The 26,628-nt window shown below is 30.9% G+C and overlaps 1 protein-coding gene across 6 annotated transcripts in view; it reads right to left on the bottom strand.

The window, feature by feature from the left end:
• LOC127719536 (pleckstrin homology domain-containing family G member 5-like) overlaps nucleotides 1–26,628 on the bottom strand; it is a 127,406-nt gene that overhangs the window by 80,832 nt on the left and 19,946 nt on the right. For 3 of the 6 annotated variants that reach the window (XM_052225752.1, XM_052225747.1, XM_052225748.1), the window contains one exon: nucleotides 7,197–7,279. In XM_052225752.1, coding sequence (XP_052081712.1) covers nucleotides 7,197–7,247 — 51 coding nt within the window. In that variant the 5' untranslated portion in view covers nucleotides 7,248–7,279. Of the gene's footprint in view, nucleotides 1–7,196; nucleotides 7,280–15,812; nucleotides 15,834–17,497; nucleotides 17,656–24,935; nucleotides 25,332–26,628 lie in introns of those variants that run through there. The other 3 variants (XM_052225754.1, XM_052225749.1, XM_052225753.1) reach the window with 3 other exon arrangements.

The raw sequence follows: 26,628 nt of genomic DNA, 5'->3' as shown, positions 1-26,628 counted from the left end.
AAGCATGAAAATCCTTCCGTTTCACGCTGCTTTACAATGATTCAACCAGCTAATCAAACCTGTTTTTCACCTAATAATGAAAGAAGAAATACTTTATTGTTATTTATAATCCTCCATCTATTCTCTTTTGTCCAGGTTGATCATAATCCCTAATACCCACGGACTAATGAGGTGGCCAATGAACTAAGTTTTTTCTCAAGTGTTAATTCAACAACAAAACATTTGTTTATATTGTTGATATAAGATAAATATTTAGAATCAAAATGATGACGAACAATGGACGAAAATTTGCTTATGTTATGTTTAAATTTATGATAAATTTTATGGTTAAATATTTGTCCCGTAAATGACCTATTGAAAAACGTCTATAAAAACCTACTTAGGAAGCAACACCCTGCCATAATAATGATTATATATAGGTTCTAATTCAAGTTTGCAGGGCGAGACATTAAATTTGATATTTTATGCATTGTGAATCATTTGATAGAGATATAAAAACATTGAAGTAGCAACTGTTTGTTGTTTGTCTGTTTGTTTGCTTGAAACCACTTTTTGCCTACATTTATATCATTTCATGGCAGTCAGTTGGAGGAGAAAACTTGAGTAACAAGGGTAAACTGTTGAAGATTAGATGATTTTCATATCATTCACTTGTTTTGTCAATTAACATGACTATTGTATATAACATGTAGTAGGTAAATGAAGGCACATTTATAAACTATTTCAATAATTTTACACATAGATCATGAGCTAAAAAGTTCAAGATAAAAAAAAACTTTAAAAATTTTATTTCACTGTAAAAGCCTTTCTCAATTTTCTACAGAGATATATTAATTGCTTCACATAATGTATACAGTTAGCTTTTTGAGTTTTTATTTATGAACCATACTTAACCAAACATCAAAGCTTTCTTGTAAACTTAACAACAACTACATAAATATGGAGACTTCATAACACAAGATAACATACGGATCATAAAATATATCCATCAACAGCACCTCACACACCCCTTAATTTGTTCCTTCATAAATTTCAATCGAATTAGCATAAATTTAAACTTTAATAAATAAATTTTCAAACAGCATTCACGCAACTCTTTTTCATAGCCATGCATATTAAATTTCCTATTTTTATAAATAAAAAACTTGAAAGTCCGTGTCTCAAACAGCTCAAATTTCCTCTAAAATTATAATTTTTTAAAACTCTGTTAACAAAATGTTCAATGTTTTGACAATTAATGCTTTGGACCATGTCACAAACATATATTTTTATAATCAATATGCCATGAGTATCCCCAAAAATAAATTTTGTCCTCAATCCATGTAACTTTGTTCCAAAAAAAAATAAATGGATCTACAGTGTAGTGATTTCAGACATAAAGAATGTAGATTTAGTGTTTTGACACATCATGTTCTAACTGTAGTGTTTGCACAAAGTATGAACATGTGCAAGGTGTTTTGACATATTAAGTCTGAAGCTGCAGTGTTTTAACAGAGCAATATTGTAGCTTTGGTGTTTTGACAACAACAATATGTAGCTTATATCCTGCTGACACATGATGTATGTCACTTTGGTGTTTTGACACAGTTTGGTTGAAGCAACATGTTTTGATACATTATGTATGTCACAGGTGGTCTTTTGACACAGTATGGTTGAAGCTACAGGGTTTTGAAACATCATGTATGTCACTGTCGTGTTTTAACAAATCATAGTTGTAGCTAAATCTTTTGACACAACATGTATGTCACTGTGGCGTTTTGACACAGTATGGTTGTAGCATCATGTTTTGACACATTATGTATGTAACAGGTGTTCTTTTGACAAAGCCTGGTTGTAGCTACAGGGTTTTGAATGTATGTCACTGTGATATTTTGACACATTGAAGCATGACTGTAGCTAGTGTTTTGACACATCATGTATGCTGCTGTGACATAGCATGGTTATAAGCTTCAATGTTTTGACACAGTAGGGTCGTAGCTGCAGTGCTTTGACACAGCATCGCTGTAGCTAGTGTTTTGACACATCATGTATGCCGCTGTGTCATAGCATGGTTATAGCTTCAATGTTTTGACACAGTAGGGTCATAGCTACTGTGCTTTGACACAGCATGGCTGTAGCTAGTGTTTTGACACATCATGTATGCCGCTGTGACATAGCATAGTTAGCTACAATGTTTTGACATAGTAGGGTTGTAGCTACAGTGCTTTGACACAGCATGGCTGTAGCTAGTGTTTTGACACATCTTGTATGCCACTGTGACACATCATGGTTATAGCTACAATGTTTTGACACAGTAGGGTCATAGCTACAGTGCTTTGAAACAACATGGTTGTAGCTGCATTGTTTTGTAGCTGTATTTTTGTAACACCATGCATGCAGTTATGTTATTTGTACACAACCAGTATGTAGCTTTAGTGTTTAAGAACAGCATGTATTTACTTTCTAGTGTTGTGAAAAGTTTAGAAAAAACTTATTCTTAGTTGTAGAAGAGAGAATTGCAGATTGCTATGGTAAAAATATCTTATTTTCAGTTAAAATCATATATGCTTCTCTTTTCTTTCTATTTAATAAACATTTAATAATAATATTCATCTACATCTTAGCATTGTTTATCAAGGTCACTCCAAACAGATTTGTACCACAGGATGGGTTTTTTAATTGGACATTTAATCTGTAGGGGTCTATTGTCCACTGTTATTGACCAGCTGACCAGAAAATAGCCTGGATAGTAGTGTAGAATTACTCACCTTCTGATGTGATCATTTATCAATGTGTAAATCTGCTTGTTTAGAAATAGGAGCCCTCTGTTATTAAACAGTAGTGTGGATAAATAAGAGGATGAAAACAAAATTTAATCAAATTTTAAATCGTCTTGTTTACACAAAGAGGTGAGAGTTTCCATGCCAATTACTAAATAGTAATCCTTGGTAAACTTTGTCAAACAAAGAATTGTCCATATTAGATAATTAAAACTGTTTGTGACAATGATGTCATCCTCTTGTCCATGTAAAAAGTTAAATCACAAAAATACTGAACTCCGAGGAAAATTCAAAACGGAAAGTCCCTAATCAAATGGCAAAATCAAAAGCACAAACACATCAAATGAATGGACAACAACTGTCATGTCCCTGACTTGGAACAGGCATAAACACTACATAGGTGCTGTCTTAACTTCGCTGTAGAATTTCTCAAAGGGTATATATATAAAGAGTGGAGTTGAACTGTCCTTTTTTATTTACTTCAATGATATAAAAATTTACAAAGTTGTTGGCCATGTTATAATAAAAAAGAGGGGGGAAATTCCAAGCGAACATTCAAAACTCATCAGTCAAAGAGAAACTGACAATGCCATAACAAAAGACAGCACAGTTATAAGTGTTTGTAGCACAGATCTTTCCTGTTGCATCTATATATTTTAAAGTTTATTGAATATCTTATCTAAAACCTGCAACTAATAAGTTCTCTAGTCCACCTTAACCTTTTCAGTACATAAATTAAACAGAAATATGTAGCACTAAAGTACACCACTGTACTTTACATTTTATGCAAATGCAGTGAGCAGAAAAATGAGTTAATTTTCTTATTCTCATAATGTAGTGTCACCAACTCTAATACACACAAGTTCACAAGACATTATCTAATTTCAGAACAAATATGTTATTTCTGCCCTAGCTATGCTATTAACCCTCGATCTGTCAACATGGGAGATAACTCAAGTATGTAAAATTGACATAAAAATAAATCATTCTGAAAATAAATTTATACACAGCAGGTTTTGTTATATTACCCTATTAGCACATAGATCAAAATACCGTAAAATTTATATAACTAATTCTTTTAAAAGTTTAAAATCTTTAGTATGATTGATCTCGCAACAACTTGTGAAAAAAATTAAACATTGCAAATATAGAGAAAAACGTTTTATCTTTTGATGTTTAACTACACATAGTTTTTTCCCTTACATACAGGCACCAGTAGTCTGTTATATTTGTTGTCAACATTATTCAACTCACAGATTTTGTAATAAATGTAGATTTTATCAAAAGACGTAAATGTTCAGATTCAAATTTTGTACTTCCTCAGAAGGGTGCAAAAGGTTTTTCTTTGAAATATCTTCATAAATCATATTTGTAAGAACAAGATAAAAAAGATGAACAAGATATATATGAAGATTGAGTCAAAAATATTTAAAATTTTATTTTAATATATTCAAATGGGAGAAAAAACCCATCTAATTTCAATTTTAGACTAAATCTTTTGACACGGTAAATAAATCTTCACCTTAACAATGTTTGATCCTCCAACCGTATCAATCTCCCTCTCTGATTTCAATCAAACAAAACTAAGTTAAAGTGTTCATAATTATTTTTGATGATCTTCTGACAAGATAATCTCTAAATCATTTGTCAATGAATTATATTCATCAATGAAACACTAAGAACCTAACACAGGCACGAGTGGAAACCAGGAAATGTCTGGCACCCGAGGGTAAGATTTCCAATCTCTGATGAGCCTTGTCCTCAGGAAATGTCTGGTACCCGAGAGCAAAATTCCAATCTGTTATAAGGCTTGTCCTCGGGAAATGTCTAGCACCCGAGGGTATGATTTCCAATCTATGATGAGGCTTATCCTTAGGAAATGTCTGGTACCCGAGAGTATAATTTCCAATCTATGATGAAGCTTGTCCCCAGGAAATGTCTGGAACAAGAAAGGCATGATTTTCAATCTCTGATGAGGCTTATCCTCAGGAAATGTCTGGCACCCAAGGGAAAAATTGCCAATCTCTGAAGAGATGTTTCCTCAGGAAATGTCTGGCACCTGACAATAAGATTTTCAATATCTGATGAGGCTTGTCGTCAGGAAATGTCTGGCACCTAAGGGTCAGATTTTCCATCTCTGATGAGCCTTGTACTCAGGAAACATCTGACACCTGAGGGTATGGTTTCCAATCTCTGACAAGGCTTGTCCTCAGGAAATGTCTGGCACCTGAGGGAAAGATTTCTGAACTCTGATCAGGCTTGTACTCAGGAAATAGCCGGCCCCCAAGGGTAAGATTTCCAATCTCTGACGAGGCTTAGCCTTAAGGAAATGTGAGGCACTTGAGGGAAATATTTCCAATCTCTGATGATGTTTGTCCTCAGGAAACCCACCTGAGAAAAAGATTTTCTCTCTTACAAGACTTGTCAAAGTCAGATGTCAGATATCATAGGGAATCTGAGATTTCCATGACATGAATTTTTGTTGGATGCTGAATTCTTTTTCACATTCATTTATATTCAAATGGATTCAAAAACATCCAAATTTGCAAAAGATAAAGTGTGTGCTTGCTATCACATCCACATAGTTTTATGAGACAAGGATATCAAGTAAAAAGCAACCACACAAAGAGAAATGTATTATTCTTCAATTAGGCTACTGCATCTCAACTACAACATTATTTATGTAGAAAGTTTAAAATGTATTCTGATAAAAAAATTTGCAGATCTGCAGTTTTCTTTAATTCATTCACAGATTCAGATTTTACACAATTTAGATAGTTTTGGTTTTTGTAAATCTAGATTTCTATCATTGGAGAACTGCTGTTCAGTAACAGCGTCAATGTTAAGCCTACTTTCATTTTATTGAAATTGCACAAAATTCTGATTTGCAATAAATTATACAGTAAGTGAATATATTACATAATGTCAAAGTATAACATAAATATAACATATCAGTTACTGTCAAAACTTGAAGGAACATAATCTTGAAAAGTTCAGATTTATAACCTCGACATAAATGTATAAAAAAAGATGATGGGATTAAAATATATATTTAATTTTCAGAATGAAAGTTCTAAAAAAGTTTGAAACAGGATACATAAAAGATAAATAGTTTTTGAATAGACATGTAATAAAAATGGGTTGTAATAAAACTAAATCAGTACTACTCTTTATTCCTGTTATCTAGTACATGGGTTTATATTTACCTTTCACATGTTTATTTCACATTCATTTCTTTATTTCTTTTAATAGTAATAAACATTTACCATTGGTCCAAATTGGACCTTCTAACTTTTTTTAAATAATTAGTTTAAAGTTTTCTGTTACATGGTTTTTTTAAAGAGGGAAAAGATTTATCAATCAGCACTATAAAATGATTAAAAATCAATTTTTCTGTGTAGCCACACCCCTTCCCACTTATTTAAAATTGCACAGAAAATTTTAATCTATTGATGAGACATTCAAGTTATCTGCAACCTTGACCTTGCAAAAGGATATTAGAACCATCTTTTTAACCAGACTTTGGTGGAGGCTACAACCATACCAAGGATCATTTCTATGCTTCATGACATACACAATTTTTCAGACAGCTAGCTAGATATATATAGATACAAATTTATACACCAAATTTAAGATTGGACAGTTAGTGACCTTTACCTTCTAGATTGACTATCAAACCTTATTCTGGTCTTCGGGTATTCTTAACATTTATGTTTTTGCAGGACATGACAAAGTTTTGACCTTGACCTTGCAGACAGTTGTACAAACTTTATTAGACACACTTCTCTTTTGGAGGCTAGCAATTATAATACCTAGCGTCTTTTGTTATCCTTCAAAGGATAGAGATTAAATAATAATACACGGATGTGCAACAGTTGGTAACTTTGATCCCTCTTAATTACCCTACTGACAATCCATTCATTGAAACAAATATTAAAGTATATCTGTGGTGAAATTTAATAGCTATTAATTCTCTATTCGACTAATGCTTTAAAGGTTCCATTTTTGTTATGAAATTTTATTGTAGAGTTTTTTGCAAAAGACAAGACACTTTTTTTTCCCTGTCTCCTTCAGATTATTTCTGCATCCAGGTACTGGTATATCAATTGCAAGTCACAATAGAAAACTGCTTTTGATGGTTAATGTTCCAAACAGGCCTACAAGATTCAAAGTGTCAAATGGCAGATTGATTTCAGTATTGACAAAATCACCTAGGTGGTCTCATACTAGTAGTTTACCTTCGCATAACAACTTCATACGTTAAAAAGTAAAAAGAGTAAACATAGCTGACCCAAAAATCAAGGACTATCTGAGATAAACCCCAGATCTCTTGATAGCATCCATTTTTTTAAACGGAAAGCAGAGAAAGCATTTTTTTCAATGAGAAATATTATCTGAGGAAAGGGATATTAATTGTAACCTTGTAGAGTTACCTACCCTTATTCCTAACTTCCTGTCTTTGCAATCTTTATTTTGACACACAGCCATTCCTCCTGTCTTTTCTTCATCAGACTGTCCACCTGTAAAACATATGTAAATTATATATTAATGTGAAGCTTGAGTAAACAAAAGTAGGCTTTCTTTTTATCCCATACAGGAGCAGAAAGGGTCAACAGCATTTCTACAATAGTCAGCCAGGCCTCTTCCACTAGACATCACTATCTTTGAAAGACCACTTTACCTGTTTAAATCTTAAAACAGCACATCTTAACCAAATTATAGCTCTCCCCTATGCCATGTTGTACTTTAAAAGAAATAAAAATGGTCTTTTAAGAAACAAAAATCAGAAAGTTCTAAACCAATTAAAAAACTGACATTATTACTAACTAATGACTTTCAAAAGTAATTGCTACGCTCATGTAAATGTTTCTAAAAACAATGTGAAATGAAATGAAAATTCCAGTGATCTCCCTTAGTCCACACTTTTCATGAATTTAAAGGCAACGCAAGATTTTTTTCTATATAAAAAATTCTATACTCACCCTACATTTTTAGGTATAAACAAAAATACAGAAGTTCAAATGTTTGCAATAGATAACATAGTCAATAACTTGTTCAAAACAGGTGCCCCTTTATTTTTGATAAAATCATCAATTATTAAACTCCCCTCCCTTTAATTGTAAAATTGAAACTTGTAACAATACTTTAACAGGTAGACAGCAAAACAGGTAATTATCAAGTCATACAAAATCACTCTCCCTTGAAATTATCTATCATTAACACAAGAGTTGTTGCCCTTGGGCTATTCAGTTTTTTTAAACATCTGGTTGAGTGACCTGTATATATGTATTACATGTTTTTATTATAAATTACTTCATTATATGATTAAATATGATGTAATGTTAAGACTTGAGGGTTCATCTCAAAACTATATTTCAGGACTAGATAAATAAAAACATCACCAAAATGTTAGTGTACTGAAAATGGGATTGAAGGTGACTAAAGTACAAGTACACAAGACAAAAATTCTGGATCAACCAATTTTTTACTCTTACTCCTAAATGCCATCTGTAGGTAGAAAAAGGCCAATACCAGTCAAACAGTACATGGTTTTAACAAGATTCAGGTAAAATCCAATATCCACACATTCAAGGCAAGCATGCTACCACACAACCACTGAGGAAATTGACAAAATTTTGAGGAAGTTGGATTGAAGACACATGCAGAAATTGAAGACATTAAGACACCGAGAATAAGATAGGCATTTCCCAATCTATTTCCTATATTTTTTAGCAGGGGTGAGAGGGAGAAGTGAACAATATTCAAATGTGATGTTAAGAATTTTCAAGCACAAGCATGGAAATAGATTTTTGATATCAGATTGATAAAAAGAGTAAGGAATTTGGCCTCATCACTATTTAAATAAAGGTCACCGGTTCAAGTTTAGGAGTTCATTAGGTTACTCAACAAAGAATCATTTTGCAAATTTCTAGATTTCATATGCTCTGATACCCATAATACTATGCGAGTCCAACAAGATTCATTTGAAAGTCAACTTCAACACTGCATTATATCAACACGAAAAGTTTATGAATACACAATGTATATACTCAGTACATTATGACATTAATTCTTGGTATCATATTTATGGAACATTACACACATTGTAAAACTGTTTTCCCACATAAGATTTTTGTCCACTTTAAGGACTATATAACAGTTAAGTATTTTTTGCTGCCATTTAAGCATGACTTAATCAGGTCTGAGAAAAATGTTTAAATGACATTTTAATGATGGGTGGAAATGTTAAATCTATAATCTATTTGGGTGTTTAATATAAATTATTGTTTAATGTAGTTTTTTACTGCTTTACATCATACATGTCATCGTTATATATACTTGTTTTTATAACATACAAAAATTCAATTGGCCTTTATAAATAAAACATTGCCAATCATATACATGTATTACTGGTTGCACAAAAAATAATAACATTTCAGCAAAAAGTTTATAATTTTTCAAATTACCTATTAATAAAGTTCAGCAATCAATCTCGTATATAAATCAATTTTAAGTTTGTCCCCCATTCAAGGAAATAAAGTGTTTCCCATAATGATAGAAAACAGCTGATGTCAAAGACAAAAAGAGAATTTGCATTTAGGTCATAAGGTCAATGTGTGCAAATATAAGGTCAGGGTCAAATCCTGGAACTCAAAATTGGCGTAAACATTTAGTTATCCATTTATAATTCATACATACTATTCCTATCCTTATCAATGGTGTGTAACAGTTCCTTTCTATTACTACAGACATTCAGGATTTCCTTTCTAGGAAATTTGATTAGAGAGTATGTTCCCATGTTAGATGTGAATGCCTAATTTCTTTGTCAAGAAGTTTCACATTCTAAAACAATTTCATATTATTCTAAGTTCAATTTCCTCAAGTATCCCAAATACTTTTTCACTTTCAAACTTGTTTAGGCAAAATACTTTTTGGTCTTTAGTTCTGCCTATGGACCAAATTTAAACCTTCTGAACATTCAGTAAAAACAACTGAATCTTAATCAATTTTACAGAAAATAAAATCATGCGTAACAATCAAGATGGTGATTCAGTTTGGGGGCGTCTAAAAACAAAACATCCTTTTTTGGCCTAAAATTGTTAACAATTTTTTTTCACTATTACAGACAATTACATCCCCTTTCCTCAAACTCTGAATCTGCCCATACCATGTAGAGCAGACTGAGAAAAGTTGCTATAGATACAAGTCCAGTTTTCTAATTTTTCAATATCAACTTACATCCCTCTTCCATAGTTTGACATTATTCCTTTCAAAAGGTCATTATTCCTTCATATCTCAATGTAGCTATTATTTAATTCATTCCTTCCGGAATACCAACATTATGACACCTTTGTCCTTTTTTTTAAAGCAAAGACCCAATGATAAAAAATAGAAACCTGTCAATACAAAACTTTGATCCACATTTAGTTGTCTTTAATCAAAAAGTGTAAAATTTCAAAAACATCTGAATTAATGTTGAATAGATCAAAAGCTTGACAGTAAAACATATCAATTAACAAACACAAACAAACTGGAAAAGATAAATAGACAGAAAGATTGAAGAAAGACAAATAAAGAGAAACAGACAGACATACTTCCTTTGTTTTTCTTTGCAAGGTGGGATATCAAAATATTTGAATGTCTCATATTGAGAGATGAAAGTTAATTCAGTATCAAATAAAGTGACTTATTTAATGTTATTTTTTTATTTTTCAATTGACCATGTATTCCTACTAAATAAATAGTAAAATTCTTCAGTTTCTCAGACCAAGATCTCAGATAAAATACTTGTAATAATTTATCGTTAAATACATCATAGTAGTGTTTAAAATTTTCTATAATCTAATTTCAATGACTTTATTTGGAAGAATTCATATTAACCACACACTTATTATAGTACAACAAACCTCATTCACAGCCATGAAAAGGAAAATTTATTTTTAACAATGGTAAATCTATTTTTAATTTCTCTATAAAAAGTGAAAAGAGTCCATTATAAAGCCATCAAACACTTACTTTATCTCACTTTCTCAAGTTTTTATTGTTCAATACAAATGTGAAATCCTTTACAGAATAAAGTTCTAAAATTCTTTGAATTGAAATATATATTTCTCCCTTTCTACAATAATCAAATAAGTACAGTTAAAACATGCATTTAAAATTTTTGAAATGAATAGAGAATTTCTCTATTAAAAAATTCAAAAATAAAGTAAGTGCAGATAGAGTCTTCTAGGAGCCTGAATCTTTAACCTGGTAAAAGTAAGCAGCATAACAATCATTAACAAAAGTGGCAGTTATATTTCACACACAAAAATATCTCAAAGTTTGATCCAGATTCACTCAGTTATGAGGGGCGTAAAGGGGGGTATCTGCACGGAAGAACGCGAAGTAAAATTGCCATTTCACGATGAACAATTAAAAATTTCTTGCACGTTTATCTTTTTACCGATTTCACGAAACACGGTGAATAACGAACCTTTTTCATGGCTGCATGTGAAATAAAAATGGCAAAGCACGTTGCACGAAAATAACCCTATACCACCCTCAGTTATGTTCACCTTAAGTAAATATTATCTTGCTCATCATTCAAGCTGTTCATATTTTCTCTTTATACATTACATATTTTTCAGGATTATAGCCAAAACTCAAAATATGGATAAAAATGGTCACTGAACAGCTTTAACTCTTAATACAGAAGTTGACAATAGAGATTATTTCAGTTATGTAGACTTCTTGCAGATCATATCTTGTTGATTATTTTTGCCAAAAAAACTTGAAGCCATTTTTAGGGGTGGAAATTTGAGAATGAAAGTCCGTATAACTGTTTTTATCACAAAATTTTCAAAGTCCAAAGCCTGTAATTTCAGCAAAAATCAATGGAGCATAACCAAACGTAAACTCAATCTGTAGCTTATCATAGTAGACTCACATACTAAAAATCAGCTCAATATGTGGAGGTGTTTAGAAAAAAAGACTGTATAACTGTTCATTGTGGAATGACGGATAAGGGTAAAACTAAGAAAGTTGTGGGGCCAGAAAAACACATGAAAGTTAAAACTTATCATTTCTAGGATATAGCTCCTATAAGGAATGGTTTACAGTAGCAGTTAAGTTGACAAAGGTGTGGATTTAATTTTTTTTTGTGATCATTTTTGCTGCTCACAGTTTCCAGTATTTGCTATACTTTTCACAAAAAACACAATGATAGTCCAAATTGGTCATTGAAGGGCAATAACTCTGATCAAGAGACTGTTTGGTCATGTTCACATTTTTTCAGAACTTGCCATCAGTTTAAGGATAAAGCTCCTATAAGGAATGGATCTACAATTTCACTTAAGTTGACTTATTTGTAAATCTTGTTTAGCTGATCATTTTTTATGCTTAAAGTTTCTCGCTATCTGTTATAGGTTTCCAATCAATGGCCAAAAATTAGCCATTTAGTTGCAATAACTCCTAAAATGAATGAACTGATGGTTATGGTCATTGTAACACATTTGTAGATCTTATCTAGCTGATCATGTTAGCTGTATACAGTTACTCTCTATTAACCATTTTCTTGCCAAAAAATAAGCAAAAAAGGGAAAAATCAGCAACGAAGGGCAATAACTCCTATAAGGAGTTGAATATTGATTTCAGTCATGGTGACTTTAATACTTGTAGATCTTGTCTAGTTGATAATGTTTGCTGTTTGAAGTTTCTCTCTATCTATTGTAGTTTTGCAATACTATAGCCTAAATATGCAAAAATTCAGTAAAACATTAATATAGTCACTTAAGGTCAATCACTACTATAAAGACATGATTAAAGATTTTGGTCATGTTGAATTATTTGTAGATCTTCTTGCTGGTCATTTTCTATATAGAAGTTTCTCTCTATCTAAAATAGTTTTCAAGATTTCAAGGGGCAATAACTCAAAAACGGGTTTGTTCAAACTCCTCTGTACATAGATCTTGATCTACTGATTATTCTTATCCTGTAAGTCAATGTAAGTGTTGCTTTATCTGCTTTAGTTGTTGCGATATAAGCTTTAAAACAAAAGCTGTTTTACTCCTTCGTACTATTTATCCTTTGGTAGCCAAGTTTTCATCTGATCAGAACAAATGAGGATTGTTTTGTGAGGAGATGCCATACATTTGAATTTGTGACAATGAGGAAGACAACAGACACCAGGTAACAAAATTAGGTCATATGATGCTTAAGAGCCAGGTGAGCTACAACATGAAAATATAAACCCCAAGAATAACTGAAGATAATTGAAACATCATAAAGTATAACAATGGTCCATCATAAGTTCTTCTATCTAGTTTTAAGCATATCTTATATAAAATCTTGATATTTCAAAAGTATTAAATTGCGAAGAAATTAGAGTGAGACTGAGGAGCAAGGGTCTCATAATAATGCATGTCATTGAAATCCAACAAAAAACAAATATATGTCAAATTAAAAGGCTTTGTTATCAGAAGATATTCTACTGAAAAAACTTAAAATCAAGTTTGACAACTTAGATAGAAAAGTAACACTCTTTGCTCTAAAGAAATTTGTCAAAAGTGTGAAAATACCTGGGTCATGTCTTTTCATTTGCATGCATATGAATTCAATGCTCTTGTTTATCTGATTTAGAGCAAGGATATATATAAATTTTATTACTGATTTATTGATCATAAATTGAACTGTATAATGTAGAAATCTTGAGAAATAGATCTTCATACATGGCCATGAATAAAAGGAGATGTTAGATACATGTCAATGAGATAGTAACCCACTAAAAAGAAACTACCATTAACAAGTATATTGTGGATGACAAACCTTGGGACCTTGAACAATGACCCTTTAACCTTTTGGTAGTTACTTTGTATGAAAGCTATTTGAATTTGATCCTTGCTTTTTTACCCTAATTTCTTCCCATGATTACTGCGCTCAAAATCTCTGTAAACCATTAAAAAATGAAATAGTCAAATTGACATGCAAATGCAGAATCTGAAAATGTTCGATTTTTAAACTTTCAGAAAATCGAAGAAACTTATGTTTCTTTAGCTGACAATCTTTGTCATCACTTTTAATTATCTTTCCAATTTCTTCACTTTAGAAAGTAGCTTTCTATATATTTTGAATGTCTCTTACCATATGATACACATATTTTACTGTGAATTCATTTATTTCTGAGGATATTTGATTTAGTGGTTTTGCCAAAATCTAAATACAAGCTTAAAGAGAATTTGTACTTTCTTTAACTTTTAAATTTGTGGTTCACAAATACCTAAGAAATCGCATTATTGGTATCCCACGAATAATAATGAAGCCATACATAGTAAGTTGTTTAATCTGCATATCTTTCAAATAGCACCCCACACTATACCCTTGAGTACCGGTATTAAATTCAAAATCTGACCTAAGGGATCTATTTTTTAACAGCCTGAAAAATTTGTAAAAATAATAGAGAAATGGTCCAACAAAAATATAATGAAGTAACTTGAAAGGACTGAATAAATAATAAATATGTTTGGTATTGTCTCCCCACCAATGATTGAGATCTTACACAAACGTTTCCTTACCTTTCTTTTGCTGAAGTAACCATCGGCTGACATCAACAAAACTTATCATTTTTACGCAATTTCTTACGATATTCCATAAAATGTTTAATGCAACTTAAATTAATGCAATTTAAATGCAAATTTCTTCATGTTGTCCAAATCAAGATCTTTATGATAAAGTATAACTGAAGACCCACTGACACAGTGACACATTTGTTTAAATTCCGTCAAAAATGACACAAAACTTCCAACTGCATATATATATTTACCAACATGTATTTCTTTTCACAATTTTTCACAATATTATCACTTAAATCCAAAAAGAGAAGAAATATTTTTGATTTTCTATTTACTGTTATTAGTGTATACTTTAGTTTGTAATTTCCAATACCTTCGAAATTAATTTTTCCATATAAATTTCACCATAAAATACAGATTTCTGAATGATGAGTAACAATTATAGAACCGTCATCTGTTGAACATCTCATATTGAAACTAATAACAAATCAAATGTTTGAATAAAAAAATCGATAAATGGAAAATCTGGTGAATTTGACAAAACTCAGGTATGAATCTAACACAATCAAATTAACAAAGACTCCTGTTCATTACACTAAAATCAACATCACCGCTGTGTTTGTTTCAGATAAACAGCTATTGAAATCCCCGTTCTTCAGAATTATTCACAAATGGATTTCAAACTTAAAACATTGTCAACATGGACTTCCTCTTTTTTTCTATCATATTATTTCAGACCTTTGACACCTAGAGGGGGTTGTCCTATAAATTTATACATGATCGAATCATACTTTTTACACTTGATTGAACAGTATTACAAATATTGACAGGTAATGAATAAAAAGGTTTACCTGAAATTAACGAGATAAAAAGGTGAAATACAACAAACGGAATGCTATTTGATCCTTTAAAATCTGGATTAACCTGTAATACCTAATTATTTCTGTCAACACGAATTCTAATACATGTAATAATTTGCCCAAAGCAGAGACTAAGGATGAGAAAATAATGTAAAAATCTCAAATATTCTACTTCCAACAGTTTCAATAGGGAATTTTGGTTCAAATTTAACTCACAGTTCATGACATAAATGTACCTATACATCTATATAGCAAGGATCACCTTTTTGAGATAGCAGAACATTCAAAGAAGAAAAGTACTATATCCAGTAATTTCAAAAGGATGCACAATAAAAACTTTCATACAACTAAGGTTTCATAATTACACAACATTCAACTTTTCAATTTTTAGGAATTTATTCCTTTACTTAGCTAAGAATAAAGAATCAATAAAAAATTTCTGAAAATTTTACCCTATAAAAAACTTCAACTCATTTGATAAAGGCTTCTCTAATGCTTTTTTTCTTTTTTGCTTTCAACTTGGATTAGAGCCAAAAGGGACATAACTCTTCACTTGGAATAAAACAAATAGCAATTAATCTCTACATGATCATTCCCCTGAAAAAGAGTAATTACAACAAACTATCCAATATAGATAAACTTACTTTAAGTGAATTAAATCTCCCCCCTCATTACAAGATAAGTTTCCTAATATATACACAGTTAATATTCAGTTACATGACTCAAGTTATCATCAATACACATAGCCAGATGTTGTGTATTGATTCTTACAGACAAAATATATGTTGATTACAGGTTAATAAATATGATTTATATTGCTGGTCAACACTTCATTATTCAGACCAATCGGGTCATTAAAGGAAAAACTAATATCTCAGAAATGTGGTTTTAAGTGTTAACCTTGACCTGTTCCTAACATGGCCTCAGTCCATAATTAAGTCTGAACCTGATATTTAAACCCTGTTTGCTACTTCTCTTCAGTGAAAAAGTTTATAAGACATAAAATTTCTCATCATTTTGTCTGTAACTCTGCGAAGAAGGATTCTATTATCAACAAAAATATTTGTTTTATTGTCAATGGATTGCTGTCTTTTTGGTGTGACCTACATTTTCTTTATTTATATACACAACAAACAATGCATTGTCTATTTTCCTCATAAAAGCCCTTTTCAAATTTGAATTGTTTCATATTTTGTCATGTCTGGACCTTTACAGCTGACTATACAGTACTGGTTTTGCTCATTATTGAAGGCCAAATGGTAACCTATATATGGTTGCTTAACATACACGTAATTTGTTCTCTGGTGGATAATATATTTATTGGCAATCATATCACATCTTCTTGTTTTAAATACAGAAAAATTAAAGGATGCATTATAAGTCTGAAGACTGAACACATGTTTATAATGTCACAGAAAAGTATAATGGCACATATAATAATGATACTCTTGGTCAGCATGTCAGTCAGTATCAAGATATCCACCAGCTAAATTAAGTATATTTCTGATAGTTCCGAAACTCTGTTTCATAAATTTACAAAAAGATTCTCCATGTCAAATATCAAATTTCAAGGTAGGACAAAACTAAAACAACAAGTTGGCAGGAATTTTTTCTTCTACTGATATCAATTCAAAGTGTTAAAAGTGAATACATTTAGAACCTAACTAAATCTATGTTATAGAATCAATTTAATTATTCAAAAACTTTACACGACTTAGCTATATATATCAAAACATAGTATAGTATGGACGAAGCTTACAATATGACTATTATGTCCCTTACAGATGGGATATTAATACTAGTAAAAAAATCGCAGTTGAGTTTCAATGATTTCAATTTTGCCATAAATTATTAACAAAAGTTTTTACAAAGCATAATAAAGAAGATGTGGTATCATTGCCAACTAGACAATTATTCATCACAGACCAAATGACATAGATGTTAGCACCTATAGGTTATGGCCTTCAACAATGAGCAAAACCCTATGAAAGGCTTGACAAAATGTAAAACACTGCCCTCCCCTGGAACATTGGTGTAACAGCACAACATGAGGTCTCTGAACCAAATATTTGATGGCCAAGGACATATAAATACTGGAATACTACAGGAGCTACAGCCAAGGATATATAAATACATAAATATTAGAAGAGCTATCTGACCAAAAGGGTCAAAAAGCCAAGGATATATAAATGAATATTAGAGGAGCTATTATACCAAAATGGGTGAGAAAGCCAAGGATATATAAATACCTGAATACTTATATCACCGAAAGGATCATCATGTATTCCTGTAAATGTTTCAGATATCACAAACACTTAACAAATCTTACCCTCCCAAAGCTTGAGAACTTTGTTAATGTCTTCCAGTAGACTGATATCACTATTCTCCATCTTTGGACCTAAATCCCACATTCAAATTTTGCTGAAATCAACTTTTATTCTGTCATTATTATTAATATAAATATTTTTAAAATCCAGTATTCACCAGGACTTATAGAAATCTGATATTGTCTGTCTATCCAATCCAATGCCTTTATAATTCAAAGTCACGGTCAGAAACAGTGTGGAACAGAAAGTCCATTCACTAAATAGAATACATCCAAATAAAGAAAAATTCAAAGTATACCATTTGAAATTTTAATCTTAAAATCACTTTTATTTTCATTGTTAATTCACATCTTCAAGATGAAAGTTTTTTCAAATACTCCATAACGTGGAAGACTTTTATCATCGTTTTAATTCCAGAATTAGGTGTAAAACATCAAAAACATTTATCCCCGACATTACAAAATCATTTATACCTATAATTACGACCGATCATTTCTGATCGCTACCGTTTCATCTTTTTGACATATTTCTACTCCATGACCTCAGGTGGATGGTCATACAAGGCAGGTAGATCTCAATAATATTCCCATTCATACAATACAATAATTTAAACCTTATAGCAGTTTCTCTATATTGATATCATAAGGTTTATTTTTGTGTAGATATTTGACTCAATAACTTGCTTAAAAACTAATTTAATGAATAAAAATATGAAACTTAAATAGGAATAGGTTAAATATTCTTCAACTATGCCAAATATTAGGCATAATGCCTCTGAGGTGTAACTAAAGATCTGATGACACTGAATGTAGGAGGTTAATAAACTTCATCAGCCAATAATTTTTGTAGAGCTTTGTTGTACTGTGTAAAACAACTGCAACTAATGAAATATTGGTATGTCTCATAGGACAAAAAGCATAGCATTTTTTGGTTTAAAGTTGGTGCCTAACAATTGAAATTGAGATGAGCTTAAATAACTTATTCGAAGTAGAATTCAATTTGTCAGGTTTACAATATTTTGTCTTTGGGGCATAAAAAGATCAAATAGTCTTAGACTATGCCAAATATCAAGCATAATGCCTCTGAGGTGAAACTAAAGATTTGGTCTCACTGCCTGTAAGAGGTTAATAAACTTCATACCAAACAATTTTTACAGAGCTATATTGAACTTTATAACTAATGAAATAGTGGAACATCTTATAAAGCATAAAACATCAAAGTTTATTTAAACACATGACCTCATATAACCAGTTTTAAATTAAAAAAAAAAATCAGTACTCAAAGTAGACAATGATTAGTCTGATTCACATGGTGATTAATCATTTATAAATAGTATTTAACAAAAAGTAATCTAAGTAGGTGAAATATGATGCAATTAACATCTGACGTCAGTCTAAACAAAAGTGTTTACCTTACAGGTTACAAAATTATAATGTATAGGAATACAAAAGACATGTAGGGTATACATCAATGAGACACCAACCCAACAAAACACCACAAGACACCTTATGTGACTTATATGTTGAAAAACCATATTTCATAGAATATATATAACATAGTCATATGTAGTCTGCTTAGAAATTGGATACACAAAATGCTATGTATCTGTTCTCAGAAATGACAATAATACACATACGAAAAATTATTCATTAGATTAAAGAATCATTTACTTGTATATTTCACATCTCCCATTTATATCAACCATTCCTAAAGCATTACATATATGGTAAAATGATACCCATGACTGGATTACCTCCCCTTATTGGAGGTTGGTGCACAAGTTCAGTCATCTCTTTTTCAAGGAGTCAGACTTGTTTGATGTTTTGTAACCTTGCTATGACAAAGGAGCACTGTAAGAATTTGCATGGGAATTAAATAAGAAATGATCAAAAAGGAAATTGAGGTTAAAATCTAATTTTCTTTACACCATTTCAGTTTCTGAGAAATAAATTCTAAAATGAAACTTATTATGAGAAAGCTAGCAGACCTGTATAATTAGGGAACAGATGACTTCCATATCACCTCAGATGGAGATTCATAATTTATATCATAATCTATCTGCAAATTTAATCTTATCCATGCTGAAAGAAGTTTTAAGTACCTTTGAATATATATACAAGTACCATGTATATGCAAAATAAATAATTTAGATACATAGGAGCAAAATTATTCACATAAAACAAACTTGTCCACAGAGTTATTACTTAATAACTAAAACATGTAATAACAAGAATATGTGTTCATTACTAAGGACACCATTCCAATCGCAAGATGGGCATACTTATTTGTGAGACAAATTTCCTTGTAGTGCAGCAAGGTGTTACTTTTATGGAAACCAAAATTTAAGTCTATCAATAAATGGTTTGATCTTTTGACCCCCAAATTACTAGTTTTTTTCTCTTCCCATTGGACATTATCAAGCTAAGTTTGGTAACAATATTCCCCCAGGAAACTGAACTGTTGACAGGAGGATGGCAATCATAATTTAATTATAATAATAAAGACAAACTAACAATAGAAGAGAAAACTAAAAGTCAACAGTTCACTTTTTCACAGGATTATAGTTAGTTTTTTTTTGCTTTGTCTATTCCTTTGTTCTTTCTTAATTTCATTCTGGAAAAATTTAAGCATGATGTGTAATGGACACTTGTCCATCTTGATGCCCTTCTTGTCTTTTCTGTTATTAAACTGTGTTGTTTGGTAGCTGTGTTATTTATTGGCTTTTTATACCACATCTTGTTTTAAGTCAAATCAGTTGTCAAATATTAAGACCAAAAAAGAAAATATAATAAAATATAGAAATTTCCAACTTTGAAAAACAAATCAAACATACATAACTGGCTTGAAAATGTTTTGCCTGAATAAAGTTGGATGGAACAGTCAATACAGTAAACTGTCACAAATGGAACTCCATTACATATTTCAGATTTTTACACAATTGTAATCGTTAAGATGAAACAGATGAAATTTCAAATAAAGAGATTATTTTTCCAAAACATTAAACATTCAATCACTCAGTAGACAAGCTAAGTACAATCAATTTGTTTATTTCTTCAGTTCTTTATTTAAATTTACCCTTAAGCATATTATTATCCTAAAAATCCCTTATTCATCACCACAACTTATTTGAACTGAATATAAAAATAACTAATTACTTAGTACAAATATATTAGGTGATCAGAAAAATTTAAGAAATGTTTATTTCATCCAATCTTTAGCTGAAGATTATAAAGGGCTGTTCCACAATTTAATGTTGGAGTGTGTGTATTGAAAAGAACAGTTTGTCTGTTTAAACTTTAATGATTTAAATGCAACAGATGCACATTTAAATAATTAATGTCTCAAATAGTGATGCTCGAGGCCAAAATATCTGTAATCCTAAATGATAAATCTTATGCAAACTTTGAAGGGCAGATAAAATGAGAAATGATCAAAGTCAAGTCAAATCAAGACAAGGAACCTATGTTCTTTAAACCATAACCAACTTAAACATAAATTTTGAAAAGTCTATGAAGTTTTCAAAGATTTCCTTGTGGAATATACAGCCACAAACAACTTACTGTATAACTAGTTATTTTGTGTGTGGCTGCTTAAGATTTTGCTAGGTTCACAGATGGAAAAAAAATGATGACTTACACAATTATGGTAATAGATGTTGCAAAAAGATTAACTTGCTTCTTCTAATGAACAAATCTTGCAAAAAAATTAAAGTATTTAGTCTCAAAGTTCATCAAAAAATATATATTTCTGGCAAAACCCTTCAATACATTAAAAATCTAAAATACAACCAAACCAAATGTATTATATATCTGAAGTTTTATTATGATTAGATTATATTTCATTCTTGACAATCATGCACATTTAAATAATGACAAACAGTGTTGCCCCAAGTCAACAATATTAAATGATACAATTTGTATGCAGTAAACAGGGCCATAAATCTCATTCAATGATGCACTCAGATTTTAAAAGATACAAGAAACATTGCTTCACTTTGATGTAGCCAAAGGCACAAATCCTCTTCATTGATGCAATGCAGCAATTACTCTAAAATATATGAGAAACTCTTCTTCAATTCAAGGTAGCTAAAGGAGTATGAATACTATAGTTGGGATCCTAATACTTTACCATAACTCTGAGTTATGGCTCCACTTGAATTTCAAGAATAACTAAGTCAGGCTTTTGAGTTAACATTTGAAAGCTTCTACAGCAAATTATTGGTGTTCTCTGCTATATTGACTAGTCATTAACATTTGTAACCTTTGGACCAGATGACAATTTATGAAATATTTCATTATAATCTTAATCTTGCCTAGTCGATCTTATCAAGCAGATATCTTGAGTTTGACATCCATTAAACTACTATATCCCATACAATCTTTACAGATCAACAAGCAAAAATTAGCTTAAAAAAAATGTTAAGTCCATTTGTACCTGTGACTAGGTTGCAGATAAAATATATAACAATAAGGAGATGGATATGATTGTCATAGAGATAACTATATATAGATTATCAGGTTTTCTACACATTGATACAGTAAAAAATCAGCCAAGAGCTGTGAATTTATTTGGGGAGTGAGCACAGTGAAAGAGCAAAAAAGATTTTATTTGGCGAGTGAGCGCAGTGAAAGAGTAAAAAAGATTCACATTGTGTTAAGTGGCTGCTATGTTACAATATCTATACGTAGAAAACCAATAATCTGTTCATCACTCTATTACTGGTCTTTCTCCCCCCTAAGACAGTTTTAAGCTTCAAGAAAGCATTAGCTTGATAACGGCTCCTCAGACATTGTGACGTCACTGATAATGCCTGCTCAGGCGGTTGGGGAGCAAGAAGGTGAACTGTGGTTTATTTTTATCAATAGTACTGCTTAAGTCGACGCTGGGGGCCGTCTTGACCTTGTTGTAGGGTATGAATGATTCGTTCATTGTTGAAGACCCTTCATCAACTGTCAAGATGAAGAACAGGAATAAAAGCCCTGTTCATTGATAATTTTCTATGTTTTCTATGTATTGTGTGCGATTTTGTCCTATGTACATTTACTCCATATCCTTTCATTTTCTATCAAAGCTGTGATATTAGATTTACAGAGCAACTGAGCTGGGTGATAAAGGCGTAGGGAAGGACAGCAATGTATATTATTTTTTTTTCTGTTAAGAGAAAAAGAATTATATAATCAATTCTGGATATTTCAAACAAACATTTTGATGAAAATTTCCTTTTAAACTCCCTTTTGACCCCCTCCTTTTGATTTAACTATCATAAGTTGTTCCGTCCATTCAACCCCAAACATCCTGAACCGTAAATGCCAATTTTAGACCAAAACCACAAGTACTGAACCATTTAAAATATTTACAGAAATCAATGAAGGATGAAACTACTACATGATCATAATCACCTATAGGTAAGAATATTTCACTAGTTTGTTTATGTTATTAATAATCCTACTACTGTACAGCTACAGGGCTAATGCTAATAAGTACAGACTTCTAGCTGCCTTTATGTGACACTGCATTTTTTATAGTTACAACATAAGATGAGCCACCCATAAATGGGAAGTATAAGTCATGCACAACAGCTGATTGGTCAGTTCTTAAATCAATCTATTTATAGAAATTTAATTTGGAAATTGTTTTTTTTTTTTTAAATGACTATTTATATAGAAGATGCAATTAACAAATGAAAATCACAATCCTAAAAAATAATAACAGTAAGGTAAATCAAACATATATATATTTAATTTGTCTCAGTCCATTTCAATGACAGGTTAGAGAAAGGCTTACTTCTACGTCTAATATATATTTTATAACATATGAATAACTGTGGTAAAACAGCTAACCAGCTTTAGGTTGTCTGAACAAACTGTTCATATTGTATAATTAGAATTTAGAACATTATATAGTAAGAAGATGTGGCATGATTACAAACTATTCACACCAGAGACCAAAGGACGAGGATGGAAGAAACTATAGAGGACTTTCAAATTCCTGCATTTACCCTACATTTCCTATGTCACAATAAGAATCGATGTTCAATGATGTCATTTATGCCATCTGAACTCAAGTCAACTAGTACTCATTCATAAAAAAGAACTCTAAATTAGTCTATAGGTCACTGTATGGCCTAAAATGTAAAACAATTCAAACAAGAAAACCAACAGCGGAATTTAGTTTAATATAGTTTAGTTCAGTGAAACAGCTGTCTAGTTCAGTCTTAATCATTATTATCTTACTTTTAACCATCTTAAACAAAGTTTAGCAGAAAAACTAAATCAATGGGAGATAACTTAATCTTTCAAGACACAACTTTTAATAACTTCTTTGAATTTAGAAATTATTGTGAGGTTTTTATTAATACGAATAACTCGACTACTTGAGTATCGCAATAATAAGAATTCACATTCTGATATCAAATACATTTATCTGTATGTAGCTTTTCCTGAAATCGCAATAATTAAACTCGCATTTTTGTTAATTCTTCAAAAATCACAAGAATAAATGCACGCAATAATTTCTGAATTTACAGTATACAAAATGAAAAAATTTACAAGTTTATAGTACTGGCTGAAAACATGCATTATGACCGTAAGTTTTTGGATGATCATTGACAATTAAATTTTTAAAAGAACAGGAAGAAAATGACACTAACCCATACTTCTTTATAATGTCCTTCAAGAGCATTTTGTTAATTTCTGTAAAAAATACTTTATACAGTCAGTATGTCAAAACTGTTTTGAGTTCTTAAGATTCAAAATTCAAAGTGGTACTTCTGATCAATTTAGAGAATTTTATAGTTACTTCTGGTCTATCAAAGCACTAGTAGTAGTTCAAAGTTGGATCTTTTCCTTCTTATCTTACAAATGACCAGCAATTCAAAAGTCATTCCATTTCTTCTGTCTAGCAGAAAATTTGCGGAAAGCAGAGCATAAATCTACTTGGAAGCATTGACTGAACAGAAAACACTAAATACTGCATAAGGGGAAATTATTTGGGAGAGGTTTATTTAAAAAAAAATGCATATAAGATCACAGAATTATTCCCTTGCTTAAATTTGATCTAAAATAATGATTTTTTTTTAGAGTCAGGAACAAACAAAAGGCAGATATAAAACTTTGACTTTGAAATCAGGAAATTCATACCTACCAACTTTTCAAAATCTCAAATTTCAAAATTTGAAGTGCAAGAGGACCTTATGCTCCTCTTATATTGTCATAAGTGTTGTTAATCTACTACTATATAGTTTGAATGAGTATATATGTACTTAAATACCCTTTTAACTCATTTGAATGCATGTTTTGAGGTCTTCAGTTTATTTAATAAAGAATTTCAAAATTCAGGTCAACACCTCTCTGACATGGGGGATATCCCCCATAAATCGGGATAGTTGGCAGCTCTGGAAATTTGATCTATGCAAAAAATAAACCATTTTACAGTACTTACATAGACTGAAGTTTAATCCTTTTCAAACGGTCTCAATCTATTGTAATATTTTACAACTAATATTCTGCAGACCAGCTGACAGTAATTACAATTCTTTAGAAATATCGCACTCAGTCATTTATGTCTTCACTATATCAGTTATTAGCACTAGTAATTGTTGTTATACATGGACAAGAAAGCTTGTCACAAAGAAAAAAAAAACAATAACAGATTTCTATAAATTATCTCTCAAATCAACGGTCACTTTTCTGGAAATAATGGTCAGTTCAAATGAAGTGAAGCAGTCTAAGACAAACAAATTAGAACACATCCAATAATATTCCATTAATAACGGTTAACATTGGTTCTTGGAAGTTTTATTGACGAGAATCAGAAACAATTTGGAAAAATTATCTCCTTCTATTATTCTTGTCGATTAGAAATGTTTTATAATGTATTAAATTTAGATATCAACAGATGCAGTTATTTATATAACATGGGTCAACCACTATTGAATAAATGTTTGACAATAAGGGGATTTAAATTGAATTTTGTAACAGCCCACAACATTCTTGATTTATTATATCTCTTTATAACAAGGATAAAATATTTTTTGTCTGTAAATAATGTACGCTGACCCACCCTTGATCAATAACATCAAATATATGTAACTATTCAATTATTTTATAAAAATTCTTGATTTAATATTTTCTTAAGATCATAAACAAGGTTCATCTTTAATTTTTAGAGATCCTGTTCTTCAGGACTTATGATTTAGTTCAGAGTTAGATGGTCCGAGGACACAGTTATAGCCTTAGATTTTCGTTGTCTACAAATATAGTCCCTAGTGTGGACAGTGTATAATTTGCAAATTTTTTTCATACACTTTCAAAATTTATTTATTTATATTTTATGCATGAAATATTAAGTAAAGGGATGAAATTACATGTTAAAAAAGTTTGGGTGCTGAATCTTTATGTTAAGTAGTGATTTGGTCCAGTTCAAAAAGGTCAAAAACTAGTATGTCTGAAGCTGTCAAACTGAATTTTAGACCCCCTTAACATAAAATTGTCAATATTTTGAGTTAAAGCTGGTAGACTTTTCTATAATTTTGATATTATTTGTCCCAATAGTAGTACACTACACTGTAAAAATCTTTTTGAGATAAAGGTGTGATTTTTTAAATTTGAATTTATTGTCTAAAAGAAATGCACTACGAAATAACTGTGTTCTCGGGACAGATTCAAGGATTGACTGAGATATGAACTAGAGTTAGGGTAAAGGTTGGTTCTATTTCTATTAAAAGTATACACCTTTACTTCAAGGGTACCATAAGTGAGAAGAGGAGGCTAAATTAAGATTCTGACATACTGCGGATTCATTTATTTTCGTGGATACCAATTTTTGTGGATTAAAGAAAATTTGTATTTTTTTGGATACTTGATTTCATGGTTTTACAAAAGTGTGCATACAAGCCTATAAAAAATTTGTTCTTTAACATTTAAGTTTGTGGTTCATCTGAACCCGTGAAATCCACAAAAATAATAATGAATGCTCAGTAATAGTTTTAATATCAGCTAAACACCATACAGTTTTTATATTTTTTTCTCAGGTAATTTAGAACAAGTTTATAACCATATCTCTATACTAATTGTTGATTTTCCTAATATAGATAGCAACATAATAATTAAAGGTTCCAAAACGAAAATTCCAT

Source organism: Mytilus californianus, unplaced genomic scaffold (genome assembly GCF_021869535.1).
Source record: "Mytilus californianus isolate M0D057914Y unplaced genomic scaffold, xbMytCali1.0.p SCAF_11, whole genome shotgun sequence".
Lineage (NCBI taxonomy): Eukaryota > Metazoa > Mollusca > Bivalvia > Mytilida > Mytilidae > Mytilus > Mytilus californianus.
This window is presented reverse-complemented; position numbering and strand designations above follow the sequence as displayed.